General features: G+C 39.9%; 1 protein-coding gene across 1 annotated transcript in view; it reads right to left on the reverse strand.

Moving 5' to 3' along the window:
- CWF19L2 (CWF19 like cell cycle control factor 2) overlaps nt 1–21,914 on the reverse strand; it is a 70,729-nt gene extending 48,815 nt beyond the window's left edge. Inside the window, exons 1-8 of the mRNA XM_064645214.1 lie at nt 21,797–21,914; nt 10,558–10,665; nt 9,715–9,834; nt 8,229–8,336; nt 5,827–5,946; nt 4,571–4,664; nt 3,281–3,396; nt 2,269–2,987 (exon numbers count right to left, since the gene is read on the reverse strand). Coding sequence (XP_064501284.1) covers nt 2,269–2,987; nt 3,281–3,396; nt 4,571–4,664; nt 5,827–5,946; nt 8,229–8,336; nt 9,715–9,834; nt 10,558–10,665; nt 21,797–21,871 — 1,460 coding nt within the window. The 5' untranslated portion in view covers nt 21,872–21,914. The remainder of the gene's footprint in view (nt 1–2,268; nt 2,988–3,280; nt 3,397–4,570; nt 4,665–5,826; nt 5,947–8,228; nt 8,337–9,714; nt 9,835–10,557; nt 10,666–21,796) is intronic.
- Between the last annotated feature and the right edge of the window lie 1,861 nt (nt 21,915–23,775).

A 23,775-nucleotide genomic window follows, 5' to 3' on the forward strand; every position in this document is an offset into this window, starting at 1 on the left:
GGTGACAGCGTTGGTAACACACAGCTGTTTTGGCTGTTGTTGAACAGTGCTTACTCAGCCTCCAGGCTTTCTCTGGGTCTCACTGTGCACCCCCAGCAAGCAGGATGGGGGGAGCAGAGGCTTGGGAGGGTCACAGCCAGGACAGTCAACCCAAACCGGCCAAAGGGCTATTCCCTGTCACGCACCATCACGCTCAGGGAAAAATGGTTGGAGAGCGCATTCTTTACAAAATAGCTGCTGTTCAAAGACCGGCTGGGCATCAGTCTGCTCATAGGAGGTGGTGAGTGATTGACTGCCTTTGCATCACATGTTGCTGTCCCTTTCCTTCACTTGTTACACTGCCTTTATTCAATAAGGAGTTTTTCTCCCCTTTGCTCTTCTGATTCCCTCTGCAGAATGGAGAACAAGCAAGCAGCTGGGTACCTGCTTAGCTGCTTGCTGGGGGTCAACACACCACACACACAAAGCAACAACCAGCTCCACACCTTCCCCCTCACCTCCCACCCCTATTCCTATCCCTCAAGACAGGTGGAAAACAACTGTGGATTGTGGAGACCTTATACCTCAACAAAATCATGCACAAATCAGGACTCAAGAGCGGAGGAAGTCTCACAGGCTTCAGTTCAGATACACCATGAATCATTCTAATGAGAAGTTTACAAAGTACATTTAACTGGTAAAACCCAGACACTTCAAGGCAATAACTATTTGGGTGATATATAGGAAAACAAAGAGGATTGCTAAATTTGAATGTCTAATAATGTCTCATACATCACAGCTTTAATGCTACAAGACTTTTTTTTCAGAGTAACTAAAACAGGTATAAAAATTTATTTCTCATTTTCCAGCAAAATAGCACCTAGGCAAACACTAAAATACACAATAAACAAGAGATGACAAACATTTATGAATGGAATTTCCCATAGTATGCAAAACTATTCATGCCAGAATTTGGAACTACTTCTGCCATTACATATATTCAAGCTCACGCTTTTAAAAAAAAATTAGATTAAGTGAACATCACGCAAGTAATTTATATTCTTGCTATTAATGAAAATTTAAATTTCATTGGCTTCTATCAAAGTATAGCAAGCTAAATCTGGAATAAATACCCAATATATATAAATAAAGAACTGTGTAGACTAGGATGCCTGCTGCTGGTAACTCATGCAGGACTCATTTATGTACATTTTTTCTTTGGAAATACACAGTGAGGTATCTGCAAGTACTACACATAGGGACAATTATAAATAAAATAAACAATTTTAAGGTATCTTCTTATTAGAATCCAACAAATAATTGAAAGTAAATTCATAACCCCACTATAAGAAGTTTTCTGCACATAACTGACATAAGCATACAAGAAAGAAGGAATTACATTCGGTCATATTTCATCAAATGCTGGTTTTAACTAAATCATACCATTCTTCTTACACACTCCAATCAAGACTATTTACTTGTCCAGCTTTCCCAAACAATTAATTAAAACCACCCTGAAACTAACAGACTTTTGCACATGCCTACATATTATTGCAAAGATCTGAAGGAAAGCATTCACAGTAATAACCACCCTAGACAAATCACTGTGAGAACCAGTAAGCTGTTAATACTGGAGAACAGGAGGCCTTGAGCAGAGCGAAAAGTCAGTTCTCTACAACTTACTTTTCTGACCACTTCTCCTTACTATTCTTCGCTGTCTTTCACTAAAGCAAGTCAGGAAAAATTAAATTCCTGCTGCCTATTAGTTTATGTTTCCCTTTCCACTCCTATTAATCCTTCCTCTTTTCCACACAAAATGCATTTTCTAATCAATACCTTCTACTATTTTTCTTTACTTAAGCATGTGAATTCATCTCACAGGTGGAAAACCTATCCCTGCTGTATTAATTATTTCAGGTTTTAGTCAGCATTTTGTAACATTTCAAGTTTGTCTTTTATAAATTCATCGACAGTTAAGATATTGTTTTGCAGGTTTTTTGCCTAAGAGGCCAATTTTAATGCAGTGTGAACTAACATTAGAAACAAGCAGAAAATAATCTAGCATTAGCAATTCTCAAATAAGCTGAGGAGACAGGACAAGTAAGGGGTGTTCATTACTTCTGCAGTGGTCTATTGTAGCTGCCCTTAGCTGGAGGCTAGACTCCTCCAAACTAAAGAGATCTGATAGGATCAGGTCTCATACTGCCATGAAGAAGGTAAGAGTTTCTGGTATACTTTGCCACGAAAAATACAGCAAAGAAGAAACAAGTAAAGAAGTTCATAAAATACCTAGAGCATGATGTTTTACTGTCAGATAACGTCTGTTTCTTCTCAGAGATATCGCTTGAGTACTCCTGTCGCAACTTCTCTTTTTCATCACTTGGAGGTCTTTCCCAACTATTGCCATCAGTTTGTTCCCTAGTACCTGATGATTTTTGATCAGATAGTAATTTCTCATTGTTATCTTCACGGTGTGTTTTGGTCCACACGGCAGTATCCTCTTCAGGTTTCTGGAAACGACTGCTCAAAGAGCTATGAACAGGCAGTTTGGAAGAGGACTGCTCTGACTTGTAGTGTCTAGGTGCACTGTAAGATGATGAATCATCTTCAGAGGGTTTCAAAAATTTGTGTTTCATATTGCTTAAAGATGAACCCTTTTCCTGATTTCGTTTTTCACTGGAGTATTTTTCTCCTTTGGAGCTGTAGCCCCTTAATAGGGAGTCCATGCTCCTGTGTCCACATTCTTGGTCTCTTCTTGACATACCTCTTTTGTAATCTTTGTCCTCTTGTGCCCATCCCTTGCCATCCTTCTCCCTAGTATGGCCCCCAAACGTGTTCCTGTTTCTATCATCTTCATCTCGTGTCGCCTTTTCAATATGCTGTTCTTTCTTCTCTCTCTCACTTTCTGAATAGTCAGTTTTCCTCCACCTTCCACTTCTTTGATAATTTTCCTTTCTGGATGCAGCTTTTTCAGCTTCTTCTAATCGTGACTGAAATATCTCCACTGACTATAAAAAAGAATAAAAAAGTCATGACACTTTAAAGACCATGTGGTATTGTTTAAGTATTTTAAATCTACTGTAGGATCCCATATAATAAAAAAAAAAATTAACAAAACAAAATGCATAAAAGGCTGGGTAGCTTTAAACTCTTCATCACTTGAGAGAAGCTTCAAGAGGCTGTTTTTTCCTGTTTCTTTCCTTAGGTCTTACACTACACATTAAGTACTTGTGCCTTTTTATGAAAGTAATCTTTTCCAAGCATCTATTAGTATGAAGAAAATTTAATTGAAGATCCTCACCCCATATCTCTCAGCTACAATTTCCTCAAAATTTCGTTTCTCTCTCTCAGCCTGCTCTTTCATCCTTTGGTATGATTTTCGCAGCCAACTTAATCCAGCATCTTCTACCACTGTAACTAAAGTAGAAAACAATGAGAGGTCACAGTTTTAAATATCAAGTAATTATTCCTATTTAACCTTACTCTGTATGTGACATCAAACCTTCACCTAAACTTAATGTAAAAATTGAAGGGGGTGCAAATGAAAAACAGAATTAATATAATAACACAGTTACCTGTTTTCATAAGTTAATACTGGTTATACCTCAGCAATACCACAGATTTAATTTAAGCTTCTCTACTTTATCATAGAACACAACAAGCAGTTTCCAAGACAGGACTAGTATATGAGTATATGAGAAGTTCTGGGGGTTTTTAATGACATTAAGGAGCTTTCTCATTGTTTCCACTTTCTGTGTCCATTCTTCGGCATACCCCTTATACAGAAACAAGTGGATTCGCCTTCTCAGAAAATGAATGAGTAACCAATTGCTTTCCATTTGAGAAGCTAGCAGAGGTCTTAACATTCTGAACACACACTCACTGATGCCTGTCACCTCTTACAGGTCACTGATCTCTGTGACTCCTAAAGTAGGCATGAGGCTAATGGTTTGCAGGACAGACTGTCTATGGGGAAAGGCTCGCAAAAAGCCACAGACCCCACTCTTCCCTGTTGACAGAATACAAGGACCCCTTCTTATCACATAATAAATGCTTAATGACATCATGAAAAACGTTTTTCTAACTGTGCTTGCTGGAAATAGGCAGGATAACTCTGGGGTAAGGAAAGCAGTGAAAAGGTTACAGAAGTCGTATTTTTCATAAACCGCATCTGTAATGTATTTCATTTTAATGTGACTCAGTCTTCTGTGGGTGAATATTTTAAAACAGTAATTTGTGTAATGGAATGAAAGGAACCAAATGAGTCGACAACAATTTATCTTGTCTTGGTTAAATCATGCTTTCCTTTAATTAGTTCAAAATGGAGAATTTCAGTAAAGATATTGAAGGTCAAACCACTCAAGATTAAAAACCAGTGAACAAACAACAAACAACATACTATAATATGAACCCAATATTCACTATTGAATTTCCATCCAAATTTTACTTTATTACATTATTATTGTTATTATTAATAATATATATATAATTCATAAAGCATTTACAAAAACATTAGCAGTAACTTGTTAGCAGCATAGAGATCAGAAACTGCAGCAGAAATTTAAGAATATTACCAAAAGTTGCTGTTTACCTTTCTTAACTGAAGCTTCTTCATCCTTCTCTGGTGGCAAACCTGTACCACCGTCTTTCCAATAGGGATTAAGTTCTCTCTCAGACAGCATGGCCTAAAACAGAAATAATTTTAATGTGTACATAGCATATGGTTTGTATTTTCTAGATATTTTCTAGAATATCTACTAAATTTTGTGAGACTTGCGTGTGAAGTCTATGTTATATCATCAGTTCACCCCCAACACTGGCATGCTGTATGCCTCTGTTATACAGATTGTTTTGGGCATCAAAGAAAGAACAGACACTGGTGCAGAAAACACAAGAGTATAAACCTGCATGGACAGCAAGGAGTTGGGTGGGAGAGTCTATAAGAATCATACTCTTCCAGGATTAAGCATACATATAAATTGTCATTAACCATATATAATACATGCTGACATTCTGATGATTTAAGACCTCCATATTAAATGGTCCTTCAACAGCTCAGAAATCATGTTCAGTAAAAAAATTATGTGGAGAAAAAAACAAAAAAAGATTAATCTCTTCTCAAAAGACAATAACCAAAGCACCACATACGACACAGTAACAGCATTCCAGGTCAATCTGGTTCCCAGACACAATTAACTGGAACACTTAACAACAACAAAGGACTTACTGTAAAATCTAAGGACAAGTAAATATTAGATGGTGATCAGTAACTGCGTTTTGAGATCAGACTAAATTGAATTTAAGGTTGTCAATGAAACAGTCATCAACTGTATGTAAACAGAATTAATTTAATGACAGCAACCCCTTGCACAGTGAGACCCTGATCACTCCTGTGTTCACCAACAACGGGGACATGAAAGGCACAACAACTGCTCTGAATTCTTTCTTCAGGAAAAAACAAGCCTTAGCACTCTAGACTTTAAGACAGTAACTTAAGTAAGCTTTTATCACACAAACCAATGGCACTCCTGTCACACACATCACAGAGAAGGTGATGAGACCAACAATCTGTCATTTTCATTAAGTAAAATATCTCAGGAGCCCTTCAAATATTACAGAACTTAGTATTAACAAAATTGACTTTCTCCTTACCTAGAATATAGTTTAAAGGCCTTTCTCCACAAGATAAACTTGGATATACGAAGCCTTCTCATCCCAAACAGACCAATTTAATTAAAATAACTATCAATTCATGCATCAGGCATTAGTTTAAATAACAACAAAGACTTATATATTTGAACCAAGTAGTAAACTGCAGAAAAAATTTAATATATTAATTCCTCCTACCTGCTCAAGTTCTTGAGCTTTCTGTCGTTCCAATACTTTTTCTTTGTGTCTTTCACCTTTGACAGCTGCTACTGACGTTGTTTTCAATGACATGAAGTCTAAATTCATCCATTCTTCTCTCTATAAAATAAAAACAGAGAATCAGCGTTCATAATTCCAACAGAAACATGGCTTATGTACAAACCAAACTAGTGCAACTACTGACAAATGTTTCTGACAATAAACAGTATAGGCTTTACAAACACATATAAAACACTTTAATGAAAAGGAAATACCATTTTAAGAACCCTAATCTTTCAATTTTTTAATACACAAGTAAATTGCAGAAATGTCTTTCCATAATTTGAAATATATCTTCACAACATATTTAAGACACTAGTAAACATAAGATTTTACAGACTGCTAATTATTTGCTTCAAGAAACACTGTACATCTCATCTTGTTAATTTTGACCTCCTGACCTTTTATATCTCTTCTAGTGCATACAAAATCTGCAATCAGTAACTGAGCATAGTTTATACCTTGGATATCTAGGCATTAACTGCACCCTCAAACTCAACAATTATACATCTGAAGCCTGTAAACTGTACCCAAGATATCAGGTAGAAAACTGCATTTACAAAACCTAGGCCAGACCAAGGAGATTTTAAAAATGAGGACTACTCTACAGAAAAGTGGTATATAAAAAGCCTAGATATAACGACTACGTTTATACACACAAATCCAGAAGCCTCAAAAGAAGGCAGTGACATACACATTATAAGCAATTACTCTATAAAAAGAAGTATTTAGAGCAATTCTATGATTCTAGCATAGAAATTGAAACATCTTGCAGAAGAGTCTTGCTATCTTCAATAGGGTTCAAGTCTGAGCTGTCAATCTGAACAGATGCTACATGTCACGCTATCACTGTTATTTAAAAATTATATTAGGCAACACAACAGGGAGTTTCAGGGGTGAAACCCAACATTCCACTTCTCAGATCTCCTCTAAGAGAAAGAACTGAAAAATAACCTATCTTCAAGCGATTCAGTAATACCTATGCCCATATTAGCCAGCAACATGAATCAACAAACGTGGATGTGCATGGGACCTCTGGAGAAAGTCATCTGGTCTAAACCCCTGCTCAAGCAGGGACACCCAGAGACAGTTGCCCAGGACCATGCAGAGATGGACTGTAAATACATCCAGGGATGGAGATTCCACAACCTCTCCAGGTAACCTGTGCCAGTGCCTGGACACCCTCACAGTAAAACAAAGTTTCCTGATGTTCAGAAGGAACCTCCTGTGTTTCAGTTTGTGCTCATTGCCTCTGGTCCTGTCTCTGAGCACCACTGAAAAGTGCCTGACTCTGACTCTCATATAGGCTTCAGATTTGTGTTTTGAGGATTTTTATTTTTGTTTCTGTCTTTTTTTTTTTTTTTAAGCAAGCACTCTGGACTAGGCCAAGACTGGTCACATCAAGCACCTTAGGTGCACTTTGAGAACACATCCTCTAATTTAGTTTAATCCAACAGGAAATGGATTTATGTGTTCCAAGACTTCTTCATAACATAAGCTAAAATAAAAAAGTAGGGATGACTAGGAAATTCCTGTCAAAAGCACACTCTTCATCCAAAACCAGACAAGCCCAGGCTATACAGTATACCAAAAAATGCTTTAAAAAAGGTGGTTGTAGTATAAATTATCAAGACACACACTGCATTACTTCATACTTTTCCAAGACAATAGATATGATTCAGAGTCCCTTTTTATTTCTCTTAACAAGATGCATCAATTCAGAATGAGATACAGGGACTTTTTTCAGGAGAAAAAAATTTAGACACTAAATTAAAAATCATTTTTACACAACTGAGGATGTTGTGGTATGTGACTATACTTGTTACTAAAATCACTGCAGTTCATTTCAGTATTACTCCATTTTCCAAAATACTGGGCACAGAATTCACTCAGGAAAATCAGAAGAGGCACTGAAGCCATAAAAACTATCACTGAGAAGTTCTACACCTCTCTTCCTTATATCTGTTTAAGCACCATAGAAGGAAAAATTCATTCATTTATAGAACACCCACCAAAATTATGAAGAAAAAATAACATATTTAGTCAAGGCCATTAAGCTGACCTCTTCAAGAATATCAAGTTGTTAGATGATGAAAACAAATGACGATGAAAGGAACTGGTGCGGGGCAACATTAAGAGCAGTGCTTTCTTAAACACTACGAGCTATTAGGTAGAGAAGTCTTCCAGTGAATGAAAAGTAGCATTCACCTAGCTAAGCAAAGACATTTGTCTGTAAAATAGGTTTTGTTCAACACACTGCAAAAGAGCTGTCAAGAAACCTAAGCATGTTTCACAGTTGGTCATGCTGAATTTATCACTGGAGTAGTTATCAGCCTGCTCACCTGCAGTGAGGGTTCTTTCACAGCATCTGGTTGCTTATTGACCTTCCCAGTCTTTTCTGTGTCATCTGACTGTGACACATTTGACTCAACCCATTCAACTGAAGAATCCTAAAAAGAGAGTTTAATGTAAAGAATAATAATAACACCTTAACACATTAGTTGATAAAATGCAATACTAATCAAGTATATTGATAATCAAAATCCTGAATTGATAATCAAAAATTAATCATGATTAGCATTACTAATATAATACTGTTTAATATTTTAAAATACTGATAATAAAACCAGAATATTGATATTCTCACAGAAGATTGTTCCTTCATGATCAAAAGACTCCATTATACTTCATGAGCACATCACATTATATAACACTACTTCATACTGGTATTTGCATAACACTGCTAAAGCTAAAACTGTCATAATAAAAACAAAATCAAAATCAATTAGGATTACGACATTACAAAAACAAAATAAAAAATGCATTACTTCATTACTAAGTATGTTTTACACTAAAAAAATAAAATCAGCTACACAGTACAATATAAAGCACTGTACATGCTATTGCCTCCTCTTTTCATATCCAGCTTCCTACACTTGCACTTTTGCACTTGAAGTAAATAGGACTCCATTGACAGTTGCTTTGCTATTTACATGAACCTGTCATAGGAATAACAGACTTTGGATCGAAGTTACAGCCAGGACTGTGTTGTATCCTAGGAGTCACTGTTGTGGTTTTGGTGACTCCCATGTGAAAATGCAGGACATTTGTGCCTTAGGTTACTTCCCACACTGATATCATAGTTCATCTCTGGTATAAGTCCCTAAAAAATAAATCTCATCATGCTGCACATTCCTTCACTCAACAAAAGAGACTCTCTGACTCTCTGAAAATTAAAAATCACAGTGCCAGCTGACTCACACCAAAATGCTGGGAGGATGTTTTCCACAATGTGGAAAAACACATTGAAAGCAGCACCAGATTTCTAATGCAGTCTCTGTGCTGTTTTGCCAGAGTGTCCCTCAATGTGAAGGCATCTGCTTACAGACTCAAATGCACTTGAGTCATGTACAATTTCCATGTTGCTGGGAGTGTCCATGGTTGAACATCCATAGAAAAAGGCAGAAGTAACTCATGCTTAAAATCAAAGTATATTTGCACTTTCAGACACATCGTTCCACCGTATACCAGGGTCAACAGGGCACCTACGAATTTTTCCTCTCTATCCCAGAATAAGGATTTTTTATAAATCCTTTAGTTCCTAATGAATGAATTCAATATTATAAAATTCACAGGCACCCACATAACAGCCTATGTTAAATTGATTAAATACTCAGTATATTAAAATCGATAAATTTTGCCACAGTTTTTTCCAACAGAAAATGGTAAGAATTAGTCTAAATTTTACTAACCATGTCTACCCACAGCAACTAAAATGGTTCAAGTTTTAAGACTGTAATTTGAAGTATTTTAAAATTCCTTACTTACTGAAGAACTATCAGATAAGTCATCCTTCTTTTCAGATTTTTGTTTCTTACTTTTCTTCTTTTCTTTCTTAGCTTTTTTTGAATGCTTATCCTTTTTCTTTTTTTTCTGCACAGAATGTTCCTACAAGTAAATGTTTGTAAATGAGATCCAGTAAAACAAATCACACACATACAAGAAAAATAATCACAACCCACTTACCAAACCACACTGAAAAAAGGTAAACCACACATAGCTAGGTTTTGATTTCACTAACCTTTCTCTCTGTTGTGGTGGGAGGGGTGGGCTGGGGTGGGGTGGTAGAGGCAGGGAGGGCATGCCTCACATCCATAATTGGTTTTTCTTCCCCCTCTCCATATGTTTTTCACTGAGGCACTATAACTATACATAGAATATCTACTACACTACATTTATTTTGGTCAAATCTATTTCTTCAGGTATCACTACATCATTAATACACATCTTTCCTTTGTTGAAATATCTGCACAGATTGCTACACTAAAAGGATGTGATATTCAGAGGCTCCATTAAGATTTCTCCTGTGAGTGACCACAAATAAGACTGCTATGAAGCCTTGGATCCTCCAGATTTCTTCCCATGGGACTTGTCTGGCAGCACTTGCTCTTCTGCATTTTGTAGAAACTAAAGATGGAATTGAATGACGGAAATTTTTTGTCTTTGCAAGTAAAAGATTATTTCCATGTTAAAAAAAGGCTAATATCAAAACATAAAGAAATCAGAAATTAGAAAGTTTTTAAAGATCATCTTAAAGCCCTCAAAGCCTTCAATTCACACAAACATGTCGTAAAGCTAACAATCCAATTCAATGATTTACAGTTCCATCACCTTTTCCAGTTGTTCCACATGTTCATTCACATCAGCAAGCATCCACATATCTTCACCTTGTGGATGTTTTAGCAGCTTGCACTTCTCCTTTTCATAATTAATTTTGACCTAAGATGAACAGAGAAGAAAAATAACCAGTGGGAGTTCAGTAGCATTTCCTTACAAACACACCTCTGCAAGCCACACTGACACAACCATACACAATGCTGAAAACTGTGCTTGAGAACGTTTCCTTTTAGAGGACAGCAATAAAAATATTTTTGGATTACATGTCAAAGGGGACATTCAGCTAGAACATATTACACACTCGCCTTCTTAAACTACAGCCTTGCAGGTCCTCTATCACTGAATTCATCCCATCATCCTAAATAAGTGTGACACAAAGACATTCAGCTTCCATTCTTCATTCTGAGAAGTCTTCTCTTATTGCAACCTTCATGAACTGAATACATGATATGATACAGTGGACTTCTGAGTTTCTAGTTCAAAAAATTCTCTGGGCAATTACGGTATTGCAAAGCACAGCTCACCATCTGTTAACAAGCCTATCTCTGAGCACATTCAACTTTGAAAATATCTCAGCCAGATACAAACCTTGAAACTGCAGAAATCCACACAAATATTCTGAAGGAGTATACAAGTATACAAGGATTAGCATTTTGGGCTGCAGAATGTTCCTCCCTTTCTGGTTATGGAGATAAAACTAGAAATACTTTCACTACTGCTTCTGAAAAAAACAGCCATCACTGCAGGCAGTTTCAATTCCTGGAAAGGATTTTTATAAGCTTCATAAATAAAAGAATTATTTTTTTTCAGCTTCTGAAGTTCCCTCGATTACTTCCAGCAGAAACTTTCAGAAGCAAGTTTACTTAATATAACTTGTCATTAGAAAACTCTTTGTCCCAAAGTGCAATACAGCAGATCCTAATTAAACAGGAGGAAAGTTATTTTATATTATTACACCCCTGATTTTGTGTTAGATAAGTCTTGCAAGTTTGAGAGTGCTTTTGGTTTGTTATTTGTTTGAGGGTTTTCTTTTAAAATAACTAAAATCAAAACAAAAGGTGGAGTTTGGAATTTTTATCCTGAAACACCAAGTTTCACCAGAAAGTGTTGTCAAACATAAGCCAAAAGAACGCATACAAGTTTTAAAAAGACCAATATTTAAAACAAACAAACAAAAATCTCAGGAGATCAGACAGCTAGTTGAAGTTGTTCCTCCTGGTCAGCTATTAGCTCTCTACACATATGCCTGTGCACTGCACAACCTCCCTACCACAGGCCAGTTTCTCCCTTTCTGATACAGTCAAGAAGGAAATCTGCAGCTTTTGTCCTGACAGCAAACAATGCTTGCAGGAAGATGACCAATATACTGTAAGGGTTCAGGGAACAGAAATACGTGCCAAAAAAGGTAAGATTAAGAGGATATTTTTTTAAAAAGCACTAATTCACAAGGTAGGACTGCTGTTGTATTTTTTAACGTTGTCGCCAGCACTACCGAAAGTGGCACAACACAAAGAACAAAAAATTAAATAAAGCAAAAAAAAAATCAAAATACTACATATCTGTGCCGAAACAAAGCACCCTTTAAAACCTTTCTTGTCTACTTTCTTAGAAACTCCAGGAGATAAAATTTTTAATGCACTTAAATGCAAGCAAAGCAAAGCTGGTACCCACACTTCTGATTTTAAACAAAGGAATACTGCAAAACAAAAAATAGTATAAATCTGCTCAAATAAAGAGGCCAAATCTTGGACTTCCACCTCTAGAATGAAGCTGACAATCTACAAAGGTGAATGCTGCCTCTTAAAATATAAAAGGCAAAGATAAAGAATGAGTTAAGAACACACTGAGTAATTTATTTCAATATCAAAATAATTTTCCAGTTTACAAATAAACAAAACAACAAAAGAATAAGCAGGACTATAATTCAGTGAGAATGAAACAGTTGTTAAGCATAACACAGAGTCATCAAAACCACCCAGGACTCAAAAAAATGCAGACGTGTTTCCTGCTATCCCTCTATGATCCAGAGAGCACACTGGCTAACCCTGGCCACCCTAAGGCATCTGGGACAACACCCTTAAAAATTCATGCAGAAATCACTGACTGATATCTTCTGTTCTAGTCCACTTAGATGATGTTGACCCTTTTGTCTTAAAAATACATTCATTTGACTAAAAAAAAATAACTAAACATGGCACATCCAGGGACAAGAGAAGGATAATAACTTCAGCTATGCAACTCACAAAATGTCTACAAGCCATATACTCCAAACTTAAATTTATAACTGGACAGAGATGAAACAGTGGAGATAAAGGGAACCTGAATATGGTTCTAGATGGGAAAAAATAAAAACAAAAACAGACTCCAAGCTCATTTGCTCCAAAAGTAAACAGAAATCACGTTGCCAAGATGCAGACTGAGAAAAGGACAGGCTTTTTGAACATTCCATTTCACTTTTGGTTGAGAAAGAACTGTAGCTGGAGTCAACAGTTCCCTTCAACCCCTTTAGCAATTCTCAGGCATATAAATCTACAAAGGCCTCAAATAAAGGCCAGTCAAGATCAGCTTGTCAACACGTCTTCATTGAGTATGCTCTCTGCCTGTCACAGGAGATTTAGCCTCATCCTTCCCTATAATAAAAAGTATATTTAAATAAAATTACTATTTCCTTCATGCTACCACAGTTAGAAATAAATATTGCCTAAAATGAGGTTAATATTACAAATAAGGTATAAAAGAAGATTTTATACTTTTTATTATATCTAAAATAAACAGGAAAAAAAAAGGCAAGCACTTAGGTAATTGAGATACATGATCCTAATGAAAGAGGTGGATCATCATTTTGGCTGAAGAACACATATTTAGAACACAGATTGACTAGAAATCATCATCAGACTACAGATTGTTGTCTCCCGAATACTAAATGAAACAGAATTGGGCAAGATGAATCTGTAGTGGCAGATCAACTACCATGCTGTTAAGAGAAAGACAGAAACAAAAGCATCAGGTGAAAGGTTGTTTTTTCTTAGATGAAGATGCAAAATATAGAAGATTCTTAACAATATATATACATAAAACAATACTAAAGAAAGCTGCCTAGAGATTTAAAAATATGAAAGAAGTTATATTTTCACATTAATTATCATTTTAACCCAAGACTAGAGAGTTAGCAGTGATACCCTCTGAATCTTTCTATCTCTAAAAACTATCTAGCTCCCTCAAATTACAATATTCATTTTTTATTGTTGGTGATGCTTTCCCCTCTCACACACACAATTATTTCAAGTGAGGATGAGGAGGAAAATCTGTCTACATTACTTCATTAGCTTCAAAACTTACCTTTATATTCTACTTGTCTTTTATAAACATGCAGGGCTTACTAGCATCTCATAAAATGTAGAAAAGAAGGAAAAATTAATTAAATCCCCTGTCATACTTACTGTTCTATTTGTGAAGGTCAACCCACAGGAATTCAAGCATTTAATTCACATTAAGGTTCATGAATACTTATCATACCACAAAAATATCCAATAATTTATCCTTTCCCCTTTACAAACGAGTACTTAACATGAGGTACATTTTAAGTCATCACTGCAATATTTTTAAGTTTTTTCTCCATAAATACAAGATGCTACATTTCTGAAATATCTCTATTTCAAGACTAATGCAACAATTATGCAAATGACTGTGCAAGATACACATGAACAGAGAGAACCATTACAAGTAACAACCTGTCAAGAAGGGCAAGCATCAAGCTACATCATGGACTTCTGTGACACCCTAATAAAGGTGCTCATAGTTTCCTTTGCAACAAACACAGGGTGAACCTAAGGCTGGCAAAGCACTTTGAACGGTTGGTTGATAAGGTGCTATTAAAACAATAATTACAGCACTATGTTACCAATGTTTGCCATGGTTAACAAAGCCAAGCTTTGTAGTTTTTACCACAAACAGGCAAAAGGGTTTTGGATTTCACAGGTCCATCTGGATGTGGGAGGAAACCAAGCTCAAAGAAAGTGATTTCCAGTTTTCATTAAGCAGGTCATTAAAGCCAGCCTGCACGGTTGCTGACAACAGTATCTGCTAAACAAAGAATAAAGCTTGCTCCAAAGCAGCCTGTAATGCACTGCAGACACAAACACCAATACCTGTAAAAATTACACCACGCCACGCCAGGAAGAAGCAGAAAAGATCAAAGACACTGCCAACAGCCAACAGATTTAGGTCACACAATAAATGGAGGTTGTTACACAACAATCCCCAAGGATGTCCAGAATGGATGATGGGATGTCAACTAGGGATACAAAATTCCCTCCTCAGCTCACAGAAACCTTGACCAACACTCTTTCCTGACCCCAATTCTATTTACCATTTCAGTTCTCACCAAGGTCAGAGGAAGTTTTCAAGACCACTACAGAGACCATGTAATTTTCTATCTTTAACTGTGGTCAATTTCCAGTTCTTCAGACAATAATCCCCACCATTCAATAGTCAAGTTCTCCATCCAAAAGAAGAAAAGTCACCTTTTCTCCACCAGGAGAAACTCTACAGCACAAATCAGATCAATACAGCATGATAAAAACATTCAACACAAAGAGCAACAGCTAAGATGTCTATGTGTCAGTGAAGGGCAGGGCTCCACTCCCATGCCTCTCCTCTCTGCACTCCCCCTCACATGATCCCACCAACCTTACCCACCCAGGCCTATCCTTGCACTGTAGCCTCAGGAGAAGCCACTTCAAGGACTACCCTGACACAAAATCCCACCAAAAGCAGGGTGTAGCTTCCTACAGATCAAGCTTACAAGCTGCCACTCTGGCAAGGTCATCAAAGCTACTAGTTAAGCACAAGGAACAAAGAAAGAAATGTGCACTTTGGGGAGAAGTGTGGAAAAAACCTCCTTTCAGCAACAGCTTTCTGTTAGAAAAGTTAAAAAAATCCCCAGTCCTTCAGACATCAACATAAGGTACCCAAAATACATACAGTGAGCTTTTCTTTCTAATTTCAGGACCACCTCCCATCCTATCATACAAACCCCTCCACTCAATTAATTGTTTTGATAATCTGCTATCAGAAAGGTTGCTGTGGCATGTATTACCCTCCCACCTTCCATCACCCCAAAGCTCAGAGCCAGAGAGCCTTGGTTATATGAGTGCTTACCTTGAGGGAACCTGAACACACCTTCCTTGCAGTTCTCTGTGCGAAAAACGCACTTATTTTTGCAAATACTTAAGACTATTTTTCTACTCTCAATATTCCAATTATTGTTAAATCCACAAAGCTTTCCCGAGGAGGACAGCAGCGGAAACACAAGAAAGAGCTTAACTTCCACCCCAACTTGCCAAATCGCAACTGAGTCAGAGCGCCTGTACCACCACCACCTCCAGACACAGCTGTGCCAGATGGAAACGTCATCACTCTTTGTCATTTTCACCTGCCAAAAGGTACAGAAGACAGGTCACTGAGAGAACCATTATTTCAATCATTTAAGCTTCTTGCAATCAATAATCATTAGAGAAAAGTCAGATGTGATTTAAAGAGTTGGCTGTAGGAGATGTCAGCCTTCGGTCAGAAACATCTGGGAGGCAGTAACTGTTTCTGCTGGAACAGACACAACAGATAAGCAGATAGCAGTAGGGTAGCTACTCCTGCTAGGAAACTGTAGATGGGTATTTCATGTTAATGTAGGACCTCTCCACTCCAGTGGCAAAGCAAGCTCTAGAGGAAGGCCTTACAGGATATAACTGAAGACATCTGTCTTCATTGCTCACCTTCTAAAAGGTGCAACAAAGATGTTGCTTGCAAAAATGCATAGAGAGGTGCTTTGTCAAAAGTCTGAAAACTTTTTGTGAAAAGGCAGCATTAATTGCTCAGTGTTGCTATTCTCCTAATATCACAGATTTAACTGAATATAGTAATGCTGACATGCTTATTTCTTTCAGCAAAGAGTCAGGGATATAACACTTCATAAAGGATTTATAAGGGAAAGAACAAAAAGAAGGTGCTTAGTATTACAGCACAGAAGCACCTTCCAACAAATAACAGCTCTATAACCTCTTATAGTGATATATGTTTGGCTACTAATTCCTATCTAAGGAGAAATTTCTGTAATTTTCCACCTAAAACTGAACTGTAAAATCTTGCCAAAGCAATCCATCATCTCAGCAAATACTACACTCAGGTTTTTTTAAAAAAATTAATATATACTGTTATCAAGAGATACTTGCAATCTGTCAGTAATCCTTAACAATTAAAAGGCAGGTTTTTCTGCACAAGGAATGGTCAAATCACATCACCCTCAGAGGCCATAGAGTGAAAGACTCAAAGTCCATGGAAAAAAAAACAAGTAACAGAAGAGCAACCCTAAAATACAGAAATATGATAGCACAGATACCAGAATAACCCACAAATGAAATCTTGATAGATTTTACCAAGAGAAGAAGTGTTCATGTCTAGGAAAAGTATACATCCCTGCACTTACCAAAACACACATCAGATTATTTTCTTGCTGTAAACTTGTAAACCAAAACAGCAGTGTCATGAACTATCAGGCTCATCTAAACAAGATGCTATTTCTGAAGGTTAATAACAATTTGCATGTCAACACTTAATTATTTGATTACTGATCATTACCATAAACATTACCAGTTGATGGGTTTTACCAATGCAGTTGGGAGGACAGACTACACAAATAAAAGTATACACTTCCAAAATTTAAAAGAGAAATCTCAATCAATGAATTCAGTGACATGCTGGTTCTTCAAAAGAAGTGCAAGTTCAATATTTCATAACAAAAAGCTCCTCAAGGTGAGTTAGCTGAACATCTCATCTTTGCAGAAACAGAGCTGCTGAAGTACAGTTATGACTGAAAACTTCTCAGATTATCAGAAGCAAAGACCTAGGCAGCTTCCCAAATGTCTTTCCGAAAGTAAAACGCAGGAGCTTCTAGGACTGCAACCACCAAATAACTGACTTTACTATGTTAGCCAGCTGTGAAAAGTCCATGCACATCTCTTTCTGCCTTTGCAAGCAAGACAATCAAAACACATTGAGATAAAGCCTTGCTGTTTTCCCCCAGTTCTGTTCACAGAATCATAGAATATCCTGAGTTGGAAGGGACCCACAAGGATCATCAAAGTCGAAGTCCTGGCCATGCACAGAACAACACCAAGAATCACACCGTGTGCCTGAAAGCATTGTCCAAACACTTCTTGAACTCTGTCAGGCTTGGAGCCATGACCACTTCCCTGGGGAGCCTGTTCCAGTGCCCAACCACCCTCTGGGTGAAAAACCTTTACTTAATATCCAGCCTCCCCTGACACAGTTTCAGGCCATTCCCTCAGTCCTGTCACTGGTCACGAGACTGAACAGATGAGTTCCTGCCCCTCCTCTTCCTCTCATGAGGAAGCTGTAACTGCAATGAGGTCTCCTCTCAGTCTCCTCTTCTCCAGGTTGAACAGACCAAGTGACCTCAGCTGCTCCTCATACAGCTTCACCATCATTGTTGTCCTCCTTTGGACACTCTCTAAGAGATTAATAACTTTCTTATATTGTTCACCCAAAACTGCACACAGCAGAGTACCGACATGGCAACTATGACATCCTCATGTTTTCATGTTATAAAATGATAAATTGACTTTTCACAGAAATAACAGAGTAGCTACAGGAGAAGTCTTAAAATGCTGTCCTTTTATATAGCTTAATATTAGGTTATTGGGTCCATAAATGGGAAGAGGAAACATGCAATAAGTTTAAAAAAAAAAGTTTCATTCCTAAATTTCTCTGACAGTCAAATTAGCGATAAAGCAACCTCTACAGCCTCCTTTGTTCCATATGGACTTGTATAGGACTTTTGCTAACACATTCTAAAACTCTGGTACAGAAAAGGGGGTGGGGGGAAACTCTCAACTTTCAACATGTCCTCTCCTTACTACAAGTTTTAGTTCTTACTGCAAGGAAAAAAACAGTTTGAGGGTATACATAAGATGATGAACACAGCAATTTCACAAGCAGCAGCAAAGAAAACCATTTGATCATTAATTTATGTTTCAGTGCTACCCAATGCACCCAGGAGAATCCCTGAAAATCAGAGAATCCGAATTGGCTTTAGGTTGCTTGGAAGTGAAAAGATAACACCATGGAAAAATAACACAGACTCTATAATGTGCATTTCCAGTAGGAAGCTGAAAAGTCACATCACAGAAGTTTCTCAGTGGTCATAGAGGGACCAAGCATCTCTAATGCTTATATCCTGTAGAAAACAATGTCATTGTCTCCAGATCCCTTCCTACACTCCACAAAAAATGGACTTGAAGAACTATAGTGACTAGTATTTCACAAATCATAATCCCTTCTGTTTCCCTGTATTAGACTTCTGAGAGCTCTGACATTCTCAGAACTGAGAATCTAAGCTAGTATCCCAACTTAAAAATGTCCAGCAATGCACACGGAACCTGACAAGAGTGTAAAACAGGGTTAAGTCCAAGTGAACCATCTCCAAAACATTCCTGTATCCTCCAGGAATTTGAGGCTCAGCAACTTTTCAATCAATAACTTTCAACATATAGTTTTGCTTTTAGGCTATTATCCTCTGGATGGAAGTGGAGTGTCAGTATTTGCTATACAAGAGATCCTACAATTTCTCTGTGCATCATCTGAAAGTTCACTCTTTTGTCTCCTCTAAGACAAATACCTGCAAATCCCTTAATACAACCTAGTTCTTGAGTCAAAAGAAACCAGCAGACAGCAATTCTCCATTTCCTTCTCCATATCACCTAATGATTTTACCAAACTCTCTCAAATTAACTTTATTTTCAGCCTATTTTTCCTCATCTCAAAACCTTTAGTGTCCTTGAACAGCCTGTACCATGACCATCCCTGAATATTTTCTTCCCACCTTCTCCAAGGCTGTTCAGTTCTTCTTGAGATGCCACGCTCAAGATACCATGCTTTCTAGGAACAAATCAAAGTCTGCCAAAACCAACCTGTCCCCTTTTCCCCATACATCCTCAGCATGAAGAAGTGCTCTCATCCCCAGCATCAACCCTTCCCCTGTGAGAGCGATTTTGGCTCATTGCTGTAGTTTCTCCAGCAACCAAACCTCCCTCTTCAGCCTTCCTGCCTCCATAAGTTGAGACTTACCTAAATATGATGAGAGGTTAAACAAAATTCATTGCCTTTTCCATAGCAGGTGGAATCCCTGTTGAGGAACGGATTCAGTGCTGGTAGCTCAGTGTAGCTGCAGTGGAGGCCCCTGGTTGTGCCCTAGGTGGTGGGAAATGGTGAGAGCCCCAGGCAAGAGGCCATGAACTTGTGCCAACTCTTTGTACGGCAAAGGGCATGGGGCCCTGTGGGACCAGCCAGGAGAACAGACACTGAAAGACACAGTAGGAGCCCAGGACTCAGCAGGAATACCCCAGACTATCAGACTGCATAGACTTTAAGGGTATAAAAGCCCAGGAATTGTGTTGTTTGAAGTACCAGCTCAAGCTGGTTTTGTGTTTTGCACCATCATTAAATTGTCTTAAGGATCCAGACATCTGAGACTCTACTGTGGGAAACCTGGGGTTGAACTGGTAAGGAAACCAGGTCTGACTGTGTGAGTGGGGTGTGTAGCGAGTCAAGTGGGGCACCCGTCAGCTCACAGGAGCCACCCACTATGAAGGGGCTCCAGTCCCGGCAGAAAAAGTCTCAGGTGGTGGGAGTGTGGCTGCCAGAGTTGGCTCCTGGATGGTCAGACAGGAAAGTTCCCTTAACCCCAGCACTGGAGTTTTTCAAGACATGACTCAACAGAGCACTAGATAATCTCATCTAGACTCCCTAATCCACAAGGGGTTGGACCAAATGATCTTTCAAAGTCTTTTCAACCAATGCTGTTCTAGGATTCTAAGCAAATACAAGTGGCACCAGTGGAGAAGAAAATGTAAAGGTAAAGCAGGATAACGGTGTCCTACGTAAGTTTTGTTTCCTGTTAAGTGTATTTTCTGAACATCCAAGAGGTTGAACTGATCAAATGAGCATTCTTAAGCACATCATACAGCAGTTCAAATACAGCAAAAGACAACAATAACAAACTTTTGCAGGGGAGTATGGTCCACTGTTACTAAGTTATAGGAATTTCCCTTCAACTATTTGTCAAAAAGGGGGAAATCACTGAAGAGAACAAGAAACAGTTCCACAACTGTACAAGGGAGACGCCCATATGATGTATTACATGAACTCCTCTCTCTGCTTTGCCTTGAGAAAAGACAGCACTGACATGTAAACTTCAAGCTATTCAGGCCGTTTTCCCACTACTTTTTTTTTGTGAAAATATCTTTGCCCAGTAAGATTTGGTTGCTGCTTACTCTGGCCTTCCGTCAAAAGCCCATCCTCACAACCTCATACTTTTTCCTTACCCTGTCTTCCTCATACTCTTTTCCTTCTATGTAGTTATCTATCTCCTACTCCTCAAACTTCAAAATGAATCATGTCATCCAACTGATGTGCCATTTATGACACCAGCACTCACTCTACCTACAAGTTAAAACAAGAATCAGCACAAGTGCCTAACATGGCATACAGGCAGATTTTGAACAGAATGGAGCAGGATCAGCACAGGTCTCCAAGTCACAGCAACTCCATCAAAGCACCTGTGAGTGGGAGCTTCCTAAGTCTTGGCTCTCACTACAGCAACACAGAACCAAGCAAGTAACATCATGACTCCACAAAAACACTTCTTAACACAAACACACACCACTTTGCTTCAGTGACCAGAATGCTGTAATGTAGGGATACAGACTCTTTAGGAAATACAGGCCAGGAAGACAAGGAGGAGTTGCCTCATGTCTCATTTAAGGAAGGTCTGACACTGGGGCTGTTTAGTCTAGAGAAGAGAAGGCCGGGGAGAGGGGGTGGTGTCATCAATGTATATAAAAATCTGAAGAGAGGGTGTAAAGACGACCGGCCCTAGCTCTTTTCAAAGGCGTAAGCCCAGAAACACGTAGGAAGTGAAACACCGCTCGGATCAATACTACAAGCGACAAAAAGCACAAACTCAGTTCCCGGCTGCGTCCTGCCGCTCCCGGTGCCGCATCCCGGCTCCCCTCGGCGCACAAGGGGCTCTCCCAGGGCGTTCCCCCCCAGGGCGGCCCCCGGGAGCGCACTGACCCCGCGCACCACCCAGGGCCCAGCCTGGGTGACAGAAGGGACTGAGCAGCACCGGGGCAAGGCCGGGCTGGGCCGGGCCCCCCACCTGGGCCAGCAGCGCCTCCCGGTGTTCCTGCTCCCGCTGCTCCCGGCTCCGCTCCCTCTCCAGCCCGGACGCCATCAGCACGGCCCGCCGGAAACCGTGCGGCGGCCGTACGGCAGCACCGCCGCGACACTGTCGTGAACGGCGTCCCAGGCAACGGCGGGCGGGGACAGCGGGGACAGCGCCCGCCCTGGCCCGCCCAGGGCTGAGCTCTCGTGCCGCCGGGTCTCAGTCCCGCCGCGCTCGGCAGCCTCCGCCGTGAGGCGCTCACCTCATGACAGGGTTACAGAATATTCTGAGTTGGAAGGGACCCACAGGGGTCATCAAGTCCAGCTCCTGGCCCTCCACAGGACCATCCCAAGAGTCACACCATGTTCCTGAGAGCACTGTCCAAACACTTCTTGAACTCTGTCAGGCTTGGTGCTGTGACCACTTTCCTGGGGAGCCTGTTCCAGTGCCCAACCACCCTCTGCTTGAAGAACCTTTTTCTAATATCCAACCTAAACCTCCCCTGACACAGCTTCAGGCCATTCCATCAGGTCCTGTCACTGATCACTACAGAGAAAAGATCAGTGCCTGCTCCACCTCTTCTCCTCCTATGGAAGCTGTAGTCAACAATAAGGTCTCCTCTCAGTCTCCTCCAGACTGAACAGACCAAATGACCTCAGCTGCTCCTCATATGGCTTCCCCTCAAGGCCCTTCACCATCTTTGTTGCCCTTCTTTGGACATTCTCTACTAGCTTAATATCTTTTGTATATTGTGGCACCCAAAGCTGCACACAATACTCAAGGTGAGGCTGCCCCAGTGCAGAGCAGAGTGGGACAATCCCCTCCCTCAACCAGCTGGCGATGCTTTGCCTGATGCCCCCCAGGACAGGGTTGGCCCTCCTGGCTGCCAGGGCACTGCTCACTCATATTCAACCTGCTGTCGACCAGGACCTCCAGGTCCCTTTTCGCAGCATTGCTTTCCAGCATCTCATTCCCCAGTCTGCATGGACATCCAGGGTCGCTCTGTCCCAAGTGCCCAGGTGGATTCCCTCCACTTCATTCAGAGCTCACCAAAGGCTTCCCACAGCCTCTCAGGCGAAGGTCTCAGAAAGCACTGTGTTGTGGCACAGCACCTTAGCAGAACCCTGTGCTGCTTGACCAACAGGACCACACAGTCCTGGGATGGGTGTTAAGGAAACTTCCCTGCCTGGCCATTGAGGAGCCACGCCAGCAGGTTTCCCATAGCAGAACCTCAGACGTCTCAATCCTTATAATAATTTAATCATGGTACAACAACAAAATAACAGCTCGAGTTGGTGCATGCAAGGAGGGACCTCAAAGAAAGGAGCCCCTGGGCTTTTACACCCTCACAGTCCAAGTGGAGTAAAGTCTGGAGTCCTTGGCTCCTGCTGTGTCCCTGAGTGTCCGGTCACATGGCCACCGCCACAGGTCCCAGTACCCTTTGACAGTCCACACCATCTTGCTTCGGGCTCAGGCTCATGCGCCCCAGGAGCTCAACCTGCAGCTCACACTGCAGCTGAATGCAAGAACCATCTGCACTGAATGTATTCCTCCACAATGGGGATACTGACCTCCAGGTTCATCCCTCCCACTGGGCCAAAATTGACTTGTGCAGACCCCAGCCTGCTCACCTGGACCAGCATTAATGAGAGTGAACAAGGGAAACGTGGCCCAAGCAACACTCAGTGCTCCAGCGCCACACAGCACCCAGTGCTCCCCATTGCCATGACCCACCTCCAGACCCACCTCCAGGCGACCTCTCAGCCCCTTTCTGCCCTGTTTGCTGCCAGTTCGGTGCATCCATGCTGGGGTGTGGCCTCTGTAACGCCAGGGTGCTACTGCTTGGGATGTACCTGTGTGAGCGCAGGGAAATTAAAAAATAGACACGTTCAAGTGCTTACAAGTGGCAGTTCGTCAACAGTGTTCTACAGGGCTGCTATACCTCTGGTGAAGCAAATGTTTAACTGAGACAT

This window comes from Pseudopipra pipra, chromosome 2 (genome assembly GCF_036250125.1).
Source record: "Pseudopipra pipra isolate bDixPip1 chromosome 2, bDixPip1.hap1, whole genome shotgun sequence".
Classification (NCBI taxonomy): Eukaryota; Metazoa; Chordata; class Aves; order Passeriformes; family Pipridae; genus Pseudopipra; species Pseudopipra pipra.